We start from the raw sequence: 15,347 nt of genomic DNA, 5'->3' as shown, positions 1-15,347 counted from the left end.
TATAATTTAAAAAACATCTTTGTAGATGTGAAGTTGAAAAAAAGTCTAATTTGTAAACATATTAAAAAGAAACACCCACTGGAGGTTTTACCAGCGAGTGCGATTGATGAAGGATCTCCACCGTAACTTTAACTTGTTTTGACCAGCTGTGTATTTTTTGTTTGAGGAGCAGGGGAGTTGACTGGCTTCGGGTTAGTCTGCTGTAGAATCACAGTTACTTCCTCCCTAAGTGTAGACCGATCAGAGGTAAACAGGTGTCCTATGAGCACATTCAACTGCACCTGATCAAATATTATGACACCGTGGTTAAAAAAAAGACAGGAATGGTGTGATTCCACTAGAGAGGGTGCAGAGGAGATTTCTGAGGATGTTGCCAGGACAGGAGAATTTTAACTATGAGGAAAGATTGGAAAAGCTGGGGTTGTTTTATTTGGAACAGAGGAGGCTGAGGGGAGACTTAATTGAGGTGTATAAAATTATGAGGGGCCCAGATAGAGTGGATAGGAAGGACCTATTTCTCTTAGCAGAGGTGTCAATAACCAGGGGGCCTAGATTTAAAGTAATTGGTAAAAGGGTTAGAGGGGAGTTGAGGAGAACTTTTTTCACCCAGAGGGTGGTGGGGGTCTGGAACTCACCCCCTGAAAGGGTGGTAAAGGCAGAGACCCTCATCACATTTAAAAAGCACTTGGATATGCATTTGAAGTGCCGTAACCTACAAAGCTACGGACCAAGAGCTGGAAAGTGGGATTAGGCAGGATAGCTCTTTTTCGGCCGGCACACACACGATGGGCCGAAAGGCCTCCTTCTGTGCTGTAAATTTCTATGATTCTATGAAAAGGAAGAACGACTTGCAGTTATATAGTGCCTTTCACGACCTCAGGATGTTCCAAAGCGCTTTACAGCCAAGGAAGTGCTGTAGGTGATTACGACCAGATTATCTGGGTTTTTTTAAACTGATGTTGGTTGAGGGATAAATATTGGCCAGGACACCGGGGAGAACTCCCACGCTCCTCTTGGAAATAGTGCCGTGGGATCTTTTACGTCCACCCGAGAGGGCAGACGGGGCCTCGGTTTAATGTCTCATCCGAAAGACGGCACCTCAGACAGTGCAGCCCTCCCTCAGCACTGCATTGAAGTGTCAGCCTAGGTTATGTGTTCAAGTCTCAGGAGTGGGACTTGAGCCCACAACCTTCGGACTCAGAGGCGAGAGTGCTACCAACTGAACCACGGCCAACACCTAGTACCAGAATCTTTTCTCTCTTTGGAGGCTAATGTATTGGTTAGAGACCTCCTGGTTCTGATGAAGCCGCAACATTTTTATAGATGCTTATAGACTTGCGTTATATTTCCAGCATTTTGCTGATTTTAGTTCAGATTTCCAATATTTTTGTTTCTTTCCCCCAATTTGTAAATCTCTAGCTTTTAAATAACCTAAGAAATAGAAAATGCTTGTCTAATTTTTCCAAAATGAATTGTAAAATCACTTATCTTTATAACCGCAGCCTTCTGTAAGCAGTCTAAAGAAATCTGCATGGGCCCAGCATTGCCATCTTGATCGGGCAGGTGTTAGTTCTGCTGCAAGGACGGAACATCCAAGAGGAACTCGAATTCTCTTGCAGCATCTTGTGATTAGTGGGCTCTGCGAATGTCACTTTTGAAAAATGCTCCCTTCCCGGTATATAATCGTGGCAGCAAAATGACAGCAGCTGGGAGTGTTCACCAAGAGCTACAGGGTAATCTTATCACTGGGCAGATGGTTTCAATACTACCCACCCACCATGTCCATAATCAGGGATTAGGCAAGTGCATCAAATGCCATGTTTTGGGCTCAGGTGGAAATGTTCTGTTAGTCAGTTACTGTTTAATGACTTTTTTCAGTCAAACAAAAACAGCTCTTGTAGGATTGCAAGTACTGTAGAGATCCTCCATCATCTGCTGTAACAGGGGAGATTTCCACTTCTCGAGGCGGATAATCAAAATTCACAGTGAATTGAGAATCCTGGCATCCCTAGCTCCAGCTGGTTTCCTGGCTCCAGCCCACATGGCAGCTCAGTGTAGGTAAAAGACCGGCTCCGAATCCCTGACCTGACTGGACCGGACCCCAAAACTGCAGCCTAGCAATTAAACGAGGAACCCAACTCCCGCTGCACCGGCTCTTAGATAATGGAGGCTGCGGTGTACCTCTTTTTGCAAAAACAAAGATCAGCAATTGATTCGGGGGGGGGGGGGGGGGGGGGGAAATGTTTGTACGTTTGTTTATTGTTTGGGTAAAACTACTGGGAAATAGACATGATGGATGTCCGAGTGCCCTGGTGCCACTGTCGCACCTGCGATAGTAAATAATAACTGACAGGAAAGGCGAGTGTCGCAAAGGATGCAGACACTCCCCTCCCGTTGACTAAAGTTACGCAGTGGTGGACAGCTTTTAGATTGTTACAATGAGTACAATTTAAAAAAAATTAAGGTGAAAAAATAAAACGTACCACTTTACTTTTCTTCAGTAACTTTTCTCCGTTCAGTCTCAGTTTGTTACCATAGAAGGAATCCTCCACTTTGCTGCAAAGTGAAACACAAGCCCGTGTTAAAGAGGGTGCTGGCTGGTTCTGGGTGGGGCAACATTCAGCGACACCTGCAGGACCTGGCTTCAAATCCAATTCTAACCCTAACCCTAAATGCAGTTGGGACTGGTGAGCGACATGAAACCTGATTCAAACCAGTTTCGAAAAGGACACAAACTCAGTTCAGCAAGTACAAGCTAATTTCACCTTCTCTATTTGGGAGCCCGTAGACACAAAGTCTACAGGGAACGCTGGTGTCGGAAAGGCAGTGTTCTGAACTGTTGTGAGGTAGCAGAGCCAGTACGGCCGACATGTCTGATAAGCAGATGCCTTAGCTATCAACTGAAAGAAACACCCCCCTCACTGCCTCTTCCATTCCTCGCATGCCAAGTTATCCCAGGTCAAGGGAAGCCACCCAGTGAAAATCGGCTGCAGGAGGGACCGAGATAAAACCCCGCGGGCCGTAGCCAGCCAGGGTGGCAATGGCAGCAACACTGGAGGGAGGTGCACCTTGGTTGGGAAATGGTATATGGATGATCTAAAGATGACGAAGAGGAATAAAGTAAAGGTGCGAGGGGAAGGTGCATGGCCAGAGGAAAGCGCTAGAAATAAACATAGCTGCAGCCATCACACAGTAAGAATTCTTCCAGTATTACAACAGCAAGAGAGTTATCAATAAAGAAACGAGATCCCGTAAAAGATGCAACTGGAACGGAGGATGAACTAAAACGAGTAAACATACTAAACGATTACTTTGTTGAAGTGGTCACTAGAGACGCTAGTAGCATTTGAGGTTCCACAACTAAAAAGTGAATGGTTTTGACGTCACTTGCATGGAGGTCCAAGACAGACAAAGAATTCAAACTGATAAATCCCATGGGACAGAGGCAATACACCTGGGAATGCTAAGTGAGCTTAGGGACAAAATGCTGATCGTTATCACGAGGGAGTCAATTGGCAGTGAAGATCCCACTGGACTGGAAACCAGCCAAGAAAGTTGACAAAACAAATCCATGTAAATGCAGATCCACTCGTTTATCAGTAACTGGAAAAATAAGTTGAGGATTACCATATATGAAAATAACCTACTAAGTGGCAGCCAACTTGGTTCCAGAAGTGGAAGATCCTGCTTGACCAACCTCCTGAACGTTTTTGAGGAAGTGACATCCCAAGTGTACAATGGCAATCCCTATGATAAAGTCTACCAAGACTTCCAGAAGGCCTTCAGTTAAGTTCTATGTGAAAGGCTGCTACTGAAACTTAAGGCAGTGGATATCCTGGGCAAAACAGTATCCAGGTGGTTATAGTTCCAGCCACAGAGTGCCCACAGCGTCTGGTCTGCACTCAAAGCCTCCATAATCAGCACCTGTGAAGAGACGCTCGGTCACTCGACCAGGAAACACCAAGACTGGTTCAACGAGAATGACCAGGAGATCCAGGAGCTAATAAGCTGCAAGCGCAAGGCATTTCTGATCTGGAAACAGCAACAGAACTCGAGAGCAAGAAAGCAGCTCTACAGAAGCCGGAAGGCCGAGGTCCAGCAAAAAACTCACAACCTAAAGAACAGATGGTGGGTGGAGAAAGCGCAGGAGATCCAGCAGCTAGCCGACAACCACGACGTGCGTGGATTCTTTAGCGCAGTCAAGACCATCTATGGCCCAAGCACCCAAGGCCCTTCCCCACTGCGGGCCAAGAACGGAGAGGTACTCATCAATGACAGGGAAGCAGTCAGTGCCCGCTGGAAGGAGCACTTCAAAGATCTCCTTAACCACTACTCTGTCTTCGACACGAGTGTCCTCAACTCCATCCCACAGCATGCTACCCACCACCATCTCAGCACAACTCCAGCCCGGCACGAGGTTGAAAAGGCCATCCGACAACTGAAGAACAAGGCCTCAGGAGCAGATGGAATCCCCGCTGAGGCACTAAAGCATGGCAGAGAAGCACTACTGGCGCGAATTCATGAACTCATTTCTCTTATCTGGAAGGAGGAGAGCATGCCAGGGGATCTCAGAGATGCCGTAATTGTGACCATCTTCAAGAAAGGTGACAAGTCCGATTGCGGTAATTACACAGGAGTTTCCCTGCTATCTGCCACAGGGAAAGTCATCGTAAGAATCCTCCTCAATCGCCTTCTCCCAGTGGCCGAAGAGCTCCTCCCAGAGTCGCAATGTGGATTCCGCCCACTAAGGGGCACAATGGACATGATCTTCATTGCACGTCAATTACAAGAGAAATGCAGGGAACAACACCAACCGCTGTACATGGCCTTCTTTGATCTGACAAAGGCCTTCAACACTGTCAAACATGAGGGATTATGGAGTGTCCTCCTCAAATTCGGCTGCCCTCAAAAGTTTGTCACCATCCTCCGCCTGATTCACGATGACATGCAAGCCGTGATCTTGACCAACGGTTCCACCACAGACCCAATTCACTTACGAACCGGGGTCAAGCAAGGCTGTGTCATCGCACCAACGCTCTTCTCGATCTTCCTTGCTGCAATGCTCCATCTCACCCTCAGTAAGCTCCCCACTGGAGTGGAACTAATTTACAGAACAAACGGGAAACTGTTCAACCTCCGTCGCCTCCAGTCCAGATCCAAGGTCGTCCCATCCTCTGTGGTCGAATTACAGTATGCAGACGACGCTTGCATCTGCGCTCACTCGGAGGTCGAACTCCAAACCATCGTAAACACCTTCACCGAAGCGTACGAGAGCATGGGCCTTACACTAAACATCCGTAAGACAAAGGTCCTCTACCAACCTGCCCCCACCACACAGTACTGCCCCCCGATTATCAAAATCCACGACATGCCTTGGACAACTTTCCATACCTCGGGAGCCTACTGTCAACAAGGGCAGACGTTGACGACGAAGTCCAACACCGCCTTCAGTGTGCCAGTGCAGCCTTCGGTTGCCTGAGGAAGAGCGTGTTTGAAGACCAGGACCCCAAACCCGGCACTATGCTCATGGTCTATAGGGCAGCAGTGATACCCGCCCTGCTGTATGCCTCAGAGACATGGACCATGTACAGCAGGTACCTCAAAGCACTGGAGAGGTACCACCAATGCTGCCTCCGCAATATCCTGCAAATCCATTGGCAGGATAGGCGCACCAACGTCAGTGTTCTTGCTCAGGTCAACATCCCCAGCATCGAAGCTTTGACCACGCTCGATCAGGTCCGATGGACGGGTCACATTGTCCGCATGCCCGATACGAGACTCCCAAAACAAGCGCTCTACTCGGAGCTCTGGCACGGCAAGAGAGCCCCAGGTTGGCAGAGGAAATGCTTCAAGGACACCCTCAAAGCCTCCTTGAAAAAGTGTAACATCCCCACCTGGGAATCCCTGGCCCAAGACCGCACAAAGTGGAGGAGAAGCATCCGCGCCGAACACCTCGAGTCTCTTCGCCGGGAGCAAGCGGAAGCCAAGCGCAGGCAGCGCACGTCAACCCAAGCATCCCACCCACCCGCCCCTTTAACCACCGTCTGCCCCACCTGTGACAGAGACTGTAGGTCCCGCATTGGACTAATCAGTCACCTGCGAGCTCATTTTTAATGTGGAAACAGGTCATCCTCGGTTCCGAGGGACTGCCTAAGAAGAAGAGTTCCAGTCCAGCAACCCAGAGATCGGGAGTTCACATCCCACTGTGGATTGACGTGAAACTGAATTCAATAAATTTGTGGGATAGCATCAGAAAATGACCATGAAAGCTGCTGAAGTGTTGTAAAAACACAATTGGTTCACCAACGGCCTTCAGGGAAGAGAGTCTGCTACCCCGGCCTGGCCTACATGTGGCTCCAGACCCGCCCTATACGGTTGACCCTTAATGTGCTCAGAGGAACTAGGGATCGGCAATAAATACTGCCTTGCTAATATCAACCACATTTCCAAAAATATTTTTTTTTAAAGAGGCAAATGGTACAGAAGGAGCTTTGTACAACTTAACATTTTTAAACTATTGTGTGATTATGGTTGTGCTGAGTATCTCTGACATTTTAGATGTTATGACCAACACTTTTCATATTCTGAATGCCTGTTGTCCCATACAGAGGAATATCAAAACAGTAATAGCCGACAGTTATACCATGGGGGGTGAAAAGTGTGAATGCTGGAAATCAACAACACCACCGACATGGACTGGTTGGGCCGAATGGCCTGTTTCTGTGCTGTATATCCTATGTAACTTGTATTTATATAGCGCCTTTAACGTAGTAAAATGTCCCAAGGCGCTTCACAGGAGTATTATAAGACAAATATTTGACACTGAGCCACATAAGGAGAAATTAGGGCAATGACCAAAAGCTTGGTCAAAGAGGTAGATTTTAAGGGGCGTCTTAAAGGAGGAAAGAGAGGTAGAGAGGCAGCGAGTTTTAGGGAGGAAGTTCCAGAGCTTAGGGCCTAGGCAGCTGAAGGCACGGCTGCCAATGGTTGAGCGATTATAATCAAGAATGCTCAAATTTGATTTGAAAACCAAGGATGAGAATTTTGAAATCGTGGCATTGCTTCACGGGGAGCCAATGTAGGTCAGTGAGCACAGGGGTGATGGGCGAACGGGACTTGGTGCGAGTTAGGACACAGGCAGCCGAATTTTGGATGACCTCGAGTTTACGTAGGGTAGAACGTGGGAGGCCAGCCAGGAGTGCGTTGGAATAGTCAAAAGAGGAAGTGAGGTCTGGTGGTAACTACTGGAGGTTCTGTTGTACACATGGCCACATGATCAGTCAACCTCTTCAGAAGGGCTCAATCCCTTGTCTTAGGCTCACACGGGTCAGTAGAGTGATTGACATTTATTTACCACGGCCCCAAACTGGCATTGGCTTTCTCGTTGAGGAAATTGGAAGGTAAGTCTGAAAATATTTAGGACAATGGGAAAAAGGGGGTACGGTAGCTTAGTGGTTACGTTACTGGAGTAGTACTCCAGAGGCCTGGACTAATTACCCAGAGACGTGAGTTCATAATCCCACCACGTCAGCTGGGGAATTTAAATTCAGTTAATTAAATGTAAAGCTAGTATCAGTAATGGTGACCATGAAACCACTGGATTGTCGTAAAAACCCATCTGGTTCACTAATGTCATTTAGGGAAGGAAATCTGCCACCCTTACCCGGTCTGGCCTATATGTGACTCCAGACCCACAATGTGGCCGACTCTTAACTGCCCTCTGAAATGGCGGCTCACCACCACCTTTCCAAGGGCAACTAGGGATGGGCAATAAATGCCAACCTTGCCAGCGACGCCCACATCCCATGAATGAATAAAAAAAAAATTTTGGTTACAATATGATGAACACGTGATTGACTGAGCGCAATTTATTGGGAATTCAACATATGAACTGAAAGCAATCTAGTTATTCCTGTATTCTGATGTTCTAACAATACGTTACACCCACTTCCTCTACACTTTACATTGTTGTATTCGTGTATTTGCTCCATGCTTAAACCAAATGCCATTAGTAATAGTACATCTCTCTCCCCTTTTACCTCATCTCCACTGTTGGGTGGCCTGTAATGGACAGCAAGAATTGTACCATTTCACTTCCTATTTCTTAACTGTATCCATATAGACTGTCAGCGGTAACCAATTTATGACTCCCTAGAGCCAGTCCTGCAATTTTGGAAAGAAAAATGCAACAAGAGAGATGACACTTGTAAAATGAATAATCGCTGTGCGCTGCAACAGCTAAACAATGGAGCGGCATGTCCGGATTGACTAGCAGTACCTGCTGCTTAAATATGGCAATGGGGCCGACACTGTCATGCCTTCCCAGTGCTTTTTCCACAGTTCAAAGATACGGCACTTACTTCCTTGCCATATCCAGACCGGCTTTCATGATGAGGTCAAATCTGAAAGATGCCACTACTTTCTCAAAGTCTTTGTAAGATTTAGGCTGGATGTCATCATCTTCCTCTTTGCATTCATCCTCATTGTCACTCTTCTCGGGATCATCCTCCTCTTCATCCGGCTCTTCATGTAACAATTTCTTTTTCTCCTTTTTTGAGCTTTTGCTGCTTTTGTGTCTTGCGAATACAAGTGGAGGCTTCTCCCATAGTCCCGGCAGCGCACAGAGTCTTTTGGATCTCTGCTCAATGGTGTTTAAGTTCAAATAGAAATTCCCACAGATTGCTCTCGTGCTCCATGCTTCACGTGATGCACACTTCCTCCAAAAGATACTGCAGGTGCTGAAACTCTTCAGGACACGAGCTGGAGAGATCAAGCTGTTCATGCTGCCTGGAAAAAAAAGCACAGCGCTAAAATGTAAAGATGCCCTGAGGGGGTTAATGTTAAGTCAATCTATATGGATGAAGTTAAGAAATAGGTAGGGAAATGATAAGATAATAGATAGTTCAGATAAATTACACAAAAACGACAAGGCAATAGTAACATTGAACTAATGAACCGGGGGGGGGGGGGGAGGTGGGGGGACTCAGGAAAGGGTAAATTCAAAAGCAGTAAGAGAAATGTCAAGGCTGTGGAGCAGAGTAGTGACCTGGGTAAAGATAAACTGAGTGGGTCAGGAAGGGACAGAAAGATTAACAAAGATAATCGGCATTAATGACTAAAGTGACATCAGGGAAAAACAGAAAAAAGTTAAAGCTAAAGGCACTATATCTAAATGCATGAAGCATTCGCAACAAAATAGATGAATTAATAGCACAGATAGAAATAAATGGGTTTGATTTAATAGCCATTACAGAGATATGGTTGCAGAATGGCCAAGGTTCGGAACTAAATATTCCAAAATATTTGACTTTTAGAGACGGGCAGAATGGAAAAGGAGGAGGGGTAGCCCTGATAATAAAGGAGGGAATAAAGACAGAAGAGAAAAAGGATCTTGGCTTGGAAAAACAAAATGTAGAATCAGTTTGGGTGGAGCTAAGAAACAACAAGGGGCAGAAAACACTAGTGGGTGTAGTCTATAGGCCCCCTAACAATGGTTGTAGTGTCGGGCAGAGTATAAATCAGGAAATCATGTAACAAGGGTAATACAGTAATGATGGGGGACTTTAACTTTCATATAGACTGGACAAACCAAATGTGCAGAAATAGTGCAGAGGAAGAGTTCATGAAATGCATTCAAGGTAGTTTTCTAGATCAGTATGTCAAGGAACCTACGAGGGCATTGGCTATTTTAGATCTAGTACGGTGCAATGAGACAGGGTTAATTAATAACCTTGTAGTAAAGGAGCTTCTGAGGAGCAGTGATCATAATATGATAGAATTTTACATTGAGTTTGAGAGTGATTTAGTTGAGTTTGAGTGATTTAGTCGAGTTTGAGAGTGATTTAGTCAAGTCCAAAACTAGGCTCCTAAACCTGAACAAAGCAAACTATGTAGGTATGAGAGGTGAGTTGGCTAAGGTAGGTTGGAACCTAGATTAAAAGATATGACAGTAGAAAAACAATGGCAAACATTTAAAGAAACAATTCATAATTTGCAACAAATATATATTCCCTTAAGGAATAAAAACACCACAGGAAAAATGGTCCAACCGTGGCTAACAAGAGAAATTAAAGATAGTATTAGATTAAAGGAAGAGGGTTATAATGTTGCCAAACTGAGTAGTAAACCTGAAGATTGGGAGGATTTTAGAATTCAGCAAACGAGGACCAAGAAATTGATAAAGGGAAAATGGAATATGAGAATAAACTACTGAGAGACATAAAAACAGACTGTTAAAGCTTCTATAGGTATGTAAATAGGAAATGATTAGCGAAAGTAAACATGGGTCCCTTACAGGCTGAGACAGGAAAAATTATATTGGGGAATAGGAAATGGTAGAGAAATTAAACAAATACTTTGTGTCTGTCTTCACGGAAGAAGATGCAAAAAACTTCCCGGAAATAGTGGAGAACCAAGGGTCCAGTGAGAATGAGGAACTGAAAGAATTTAGTATTAGTCAAAAAGTAGTACTGGAGAAATTAATGGGACTGAAGGCAGATAAATCCCCTGGACCTGATGGCCTACATCCTAAGGTTTTAAAAGAGGTGGCTATCGAGATGGTGGATGCATTGGTTGTCATCTTCCAAAATTCCATAGATTCTAGAACAGTTCCTTTGGATTTAAAGATAGCAAATGTAACCCGACTATTTAAGAAAGGAGGGAGAGAAAACGGAACTACAGACCAGTTCGCCTGACATCAGTAGTAGGGAAAATGCTAGAATCTATTAAGGATGTGGTAACAGGGCACTTGGAAAATAATAATAGGATTGGGCAGAGTCGACATGGATTTATGAAAGAGAAATCATGTTTGACGAATCTGTTAGAGTTTTTTGAGGTTGTAACTAGCAGAATAGATAAGGGGGAAACCAATGGATGTGGTGTATTTGGATTTTCAGAAGGCATTCGATAAGGTGCCACACAAGAGGTTATTAAACAAAATTAGGACTCAAGGGATTGGGGGTAATATACTAGCATGGATTGAGGATTGGTTAACGGATAGAAAACAGAGTAGGAATAAACGGGTCATTTTCGGGTTGGCAGGCTGTAACTAGTGGGGTACCGCAAGGATCAGTGCTTGGGCCTCAGCTAATCACAATCTATATCAATGATTTGGATGAGGGGACTAAATGTAATATATCCAAGTTTTCTGATGATACAAAGCTAGGTGGGAATGTAAGTTGTGAGGAGGGTGCAAAAAGGCTTCAAGGGAATATAGACAGGCTAAGTGAGTGGGCAAGAACATGGCAAATGGAATATAATGTGGAGAAATGTGAAGTTATCCACTTTGGTAGGAAAAATAGAAAAGCAGAGTATTTTTTAAATGGTGAGAGATTGGGAAATGTTGGTGTTCAGAGGGACCTGGGTGTCCTTGTACACTAATCACTGAAAGTTAACATGCAGGTACAACAAGCAATTAGGAAAGCAAATGGTATGTTGGCCTTTATTGCAAGAGGATTTGAGTATAAGCGTAAAGACGTCTCACTGCAATTATATAGGGCCCTGGTGAGACCACACCTGGAGTATTGTATAGTTTTTTGCTCTCCTTACCCAAGGAAGGATATACTTGCCATAGAGGGAGTGCAACGAAGGTTCACCAGACTGGTTCCTGGGATGGGGGAATTGTCCTATGAGGACAGATTGAGTAGACTAGGCCTATATTCTCTAGAGTTTAGAAGAATGAGAGGTGATCTCATTGAAACATACAAAATTCTTACAGGGTAGATGCAGGAGGATGTTTCCCCTGGCTAAGGATTCTAGAACCAGGGGTCAGTCTCAGAATAAGGGGTCGACCATTTAGAACTGAGATGAGGAGAAATTTCTTCACTCAAAGGGTGGCGAATCTTTGGAATTCTCTACCCCAGAGGGCTGTGGAGGCTCAGTCGTTGAGTATATTCAAGACAGAGATCGATACATTTTTGGATATTAAGCGAATCAAGGGATATGGGGATAGTGCAGGAAAGTGGAGTTGAGGTCGAAGATCAGCCATGATCTTATTGAATGGCAGAGCAGGCTCGAGGGGCTGAATGGCCTACTCTTGCTCCTATTTCTTATGTTCTTATTTTTATCTATCCCAGCACAGACTGGAATAAAGCGATTGCACATGATCAGAGTGGAAATGCTTCCTAGATCAGTATGTTTCTAGTCCTGCAAGGAAAAAAATGTTGCCTGATTTAGTTCTGCGAAGTAAAATGGGGCAAATAACTTATGAGGGTCGGTGAACAATTTGGGAAATAGCAACCATAAGATAGTTAGGCTCAATATCAAAACAAAAAGGATGATGGATCAGTCACAGATAAGGGTGCTGTACTGGAAAAGGACAAAGGTCAGTGAAATAAGCGGGGATTGTGTCCAAATTAATCGGGTAGGAAATTATCAAACGTGGATGGATCGGCAGTGGGAAATCTTGAAATACAAGATGGATAGAATACAAAACAAATGGGAGCAAATGTGTTCTTATACGGCAGTAAGGCATCAAAGAATAAAGAGATTAAAATTAAGCAGAAGCTTAGGGCTGACAATTCTAAGGAAAACCATGAGGAATATAGGAAGTGTAGTGAAAAGGGCTAAGAGATAATGGGCCAGAAATTCGGGTCGGGGGCTTCCCGCGGGTGCAAGCCCCCGACCTGCACTTACCTTGCGCGCTGGCCGTTGAGCTGTAGGGCCCCGTGGAATTCCAATCCGGAGCCTGGTCCAGCTGTCGGCGCGCAGTGCTTGCGTATCCCAGGGGCGCAGTTAGTTCGATGCGTCTCCTGGGATCACGTGGGCCATGGGCAGCCAATCAGAGCAGGGAATGCTCCATTCATAAGTCTGACAGGAAGTGCTGTCAAGAATTATAAATACTACGGCCCCAAAATAGCACTAAACCTTCAAGTAAATTTTTTTTTCAATCACATTTTTTAAATAAACTATAAATTACATGAAATAACTATTTTAAACAATAATTTAAATTTTTGAAAAAATAATTTTATATTCTAACGGGGCTAAAAATAAACTTACCTTGCTTTAAAGTATTTAAAAATAATAAACCTGTGGAAAAAATGTTTTAATTTTCATTAATTCACCACTTACCTTGTAAAAAGCAGGCCTTATGCCTGCTATTAACATTTCTAACTTCTGCAGGCTTACGTTCCCGGAGAAACCTGTAAAAAAAACGTAAGTTTGATGCGCACGCGCAGCCTCCCCCGCGCACGCGTTCGACCTCTGAACCTCTTCGTTCAGGGGAACGGAAGTGCCGGTTTCCCGCGCATGCGCAGTGCATGCAGGAAACCGGCACTTCCATCGGGCCTACGGGTGAGTACCCTGTGCGTACTCACCCGTGGAGACCTGAAATTTCTGGGCCAATATTTAAAAAGGCTGGCAGATAACATAATAGAAAGTAAAAAGGGCTTTCATAGGCACGTAAAAAAGGAAAAAATATCGTTTGAGGGACATTAACACTGCTCAGGGATGAAGGGGATTCTAACCACGGAGGATAAAAATATTAAATAAATATTTTGCATCAGCTTTTACGAATGGGCACGGATGTGAAATGTAGAGGAGGCTATGGAACACCTGTTAGAGAGAACTGCAGAGAAGAACTTGCACAAGTCACATCCTCAGGCTTTTCCTATAGGGCTTCACAGTCAACAAATTATTCTTGATGACCGTAATGTAGGAAAATGCAGCAAGGGCCCACAAACAACAATCAGATAAATGATCTGTAAATCTGTTTTAGTTGTTGCTGGTTGAGGGCCAGGACACTTGGAGAACTCCCTGCTCTTTTTCAAATAGTGCCATGGAATCCTTTACATCCACCCATCTGAACGAGCAGACAGGGCCATGGATTAATGTCTCAGTACTGCAATGAAATATCAGCCTAGATTACGCGCTCAAGTTTTACAGTGGGACCTTGAACCTATGACCTTTTGACTCAGAGGCAAGAGTGTTACCCACTGAACCAAGTCAGCACTTGACTTGGTTCTGAAAAATAAGTGCAACTCAAGATGAAGTCGTCACTGGGCCCTGATGGCTTGCATCCCAGGCTGTTGAAAGAAACCCGAGAGGAGACAGCAGAGGCTCAGATCAATTACTTCATTATGCAAATTGTGCCATGAGACAGGAGGGTAGCCAATGTAACACTTTGGTTCAAAAAGGGAGAGAAGGATAAACCTGATAATACAGACTAGCCAGTCCAGTGTCAGCTGGGGAGAAACGCTTAGGCCGGAATTTTGCCAACCTCAGCGGGTCCGGTGCGGGCAGTGCCTGTGGGGGGGTCGCGACCCCGCTGCTGGCTCCATCCCGCTGCTGAAAATGAACTTACTTTAATGGGGCCTATTAAGCCTGCCCAGCGTGTTACCCAGCCCAATGAGATGGAGCGGGTCTGGTGATGTCATTCAAGACGCGTTTTCAGCTGGGATCTTTAAAGGGACCACGGCCACATTAGATTTGAAGTTTAATGTAACATAGTGCTGTCAGTGCACTACAGCACTGGAGTGCTGCAAACACAGACAATGACTGCATAGAGGCACAGGGCTGAACCCAGATTCTCCAACGACTCCCTCCATTTGCTTATGGAAGGAGAAATAGCACGCAGGGAGGTGCTCTTCCCTTCCATTGGGCGGAAGAGACCTCCACAGGAGACCAAGACAGCCTGGTAGCAGACTGCAGAGGAGGTAACAAGCAGAGATGTGGTCAGGAGGACCTGGATGCAGTGCCGCAAACGTTTCAATTATCTCATTAGATCAGGAAACGTTAGTACAAAGCCACACTAAACTGCATCCTGTTGTGCTTCTCATCACATCCCTATCACTCTGCCTTCCCTACCCTACTCCTGCACATCCTTACTCACACAAACATACCTTGCACCTCCACCCATCCCTCCCTATCTACATTATCACTTCCCCATCTCACTAGCCACCCTCATCCTAGTCCAATCACACCAACTGACAACACACGGGTTGCCACTTGGGTGTTTTATCCAATGTTTATGTAAAGTTTTTGTTAATGTGCTGTCAAACATAAAAAACTTTATTTTCAACACTTTGCATTCTTGGACAGATTTGTGTGCCCCTTTGGAAGTGGCATAGTGAGTTGCAGTGAATGGTGAGACATAACGGTACCCCCCGCAATGGTGACGAGTGTGAAAGGAATTGCTTGGTCATTCTAGGGATGTTTTATGGTGTTGGTGTGGGGTGGTGCCAACCTGGCACATCATATGGCAGCGTACAGTTTTGGTGTCCATACTTAAGAAAGGACATACTTGCTCGCGAATCAGTACAAAGAAGGTTCACTCGGTTAATCCCGGGGATGAGGGGATGGACATATGAGGAGAGGTTGAGTAGATTGGGACTCTACTCATTGGAGTTCAG

At 45.1% G+C, this 15,347-nt stretch overlaps 1 protein-coding gene across 5 annotated transcripts in view; it reads right to left on the bottom strand.

The window, feature by feature from the left end:
- The window catches only part of mtres1 (mitochondrial transcription rescue factor 1), a 30,749-nt gene that overhangs the window by 3,939 nt on the left and 11,463 nt on the right, over positions 1 to 15,347 (bottom strand). For 3 of the 5 annotated variants that reach the window (XM_085997752.1, XM_085997748.1, XM_085997749.1), the window contains 2 exons: positions 8,361 to 8,787; positions 2,484 to 2,556 (listed from right to left, as the gene is read on the bottom strand). In XM_085997752.1, coding sequence (XP_085853878.1) covers positions 2,484 to 2,556; positions 8,361 to 8,782 — 495 coding nt within the window. In that variant the 5' untranslated portion in view covers positions 8,783 to 8,787. Of the gene's footprint in view, positions 1 to 2,483; positions 2,557 to 8,360; positions 8,788 to 13,068; positions 13,140 to 15,347 lie in introns of all 5 variants that reach the window. The other 2 variants (XM_085997750.1, XM_085997751.1) reach the window with 2 other exon arrangements.

The sequence above is a fragment of the Somniosus microcephalus genome, chromosome 9, assembly GCF_052327205.1.
Source record: "Somniosus microcephalus isolate GS21.2 chromosome 9, FLI_Smic_1.0, whole genome shotgun sequence".
In the NCBI taxonomy this organism is placed as follows: Eukaryota; Metazoa; Chordata; class Chondrichthyes; order Squaliformes; family Somniosidae; genus Somniosus; species Somniosus microcephalus.
The sequence above is the reverse complement of the archived record's forward strand: the minus strand, read 5'-3'. Positions and strand labels throughout refer to the sequence as shown.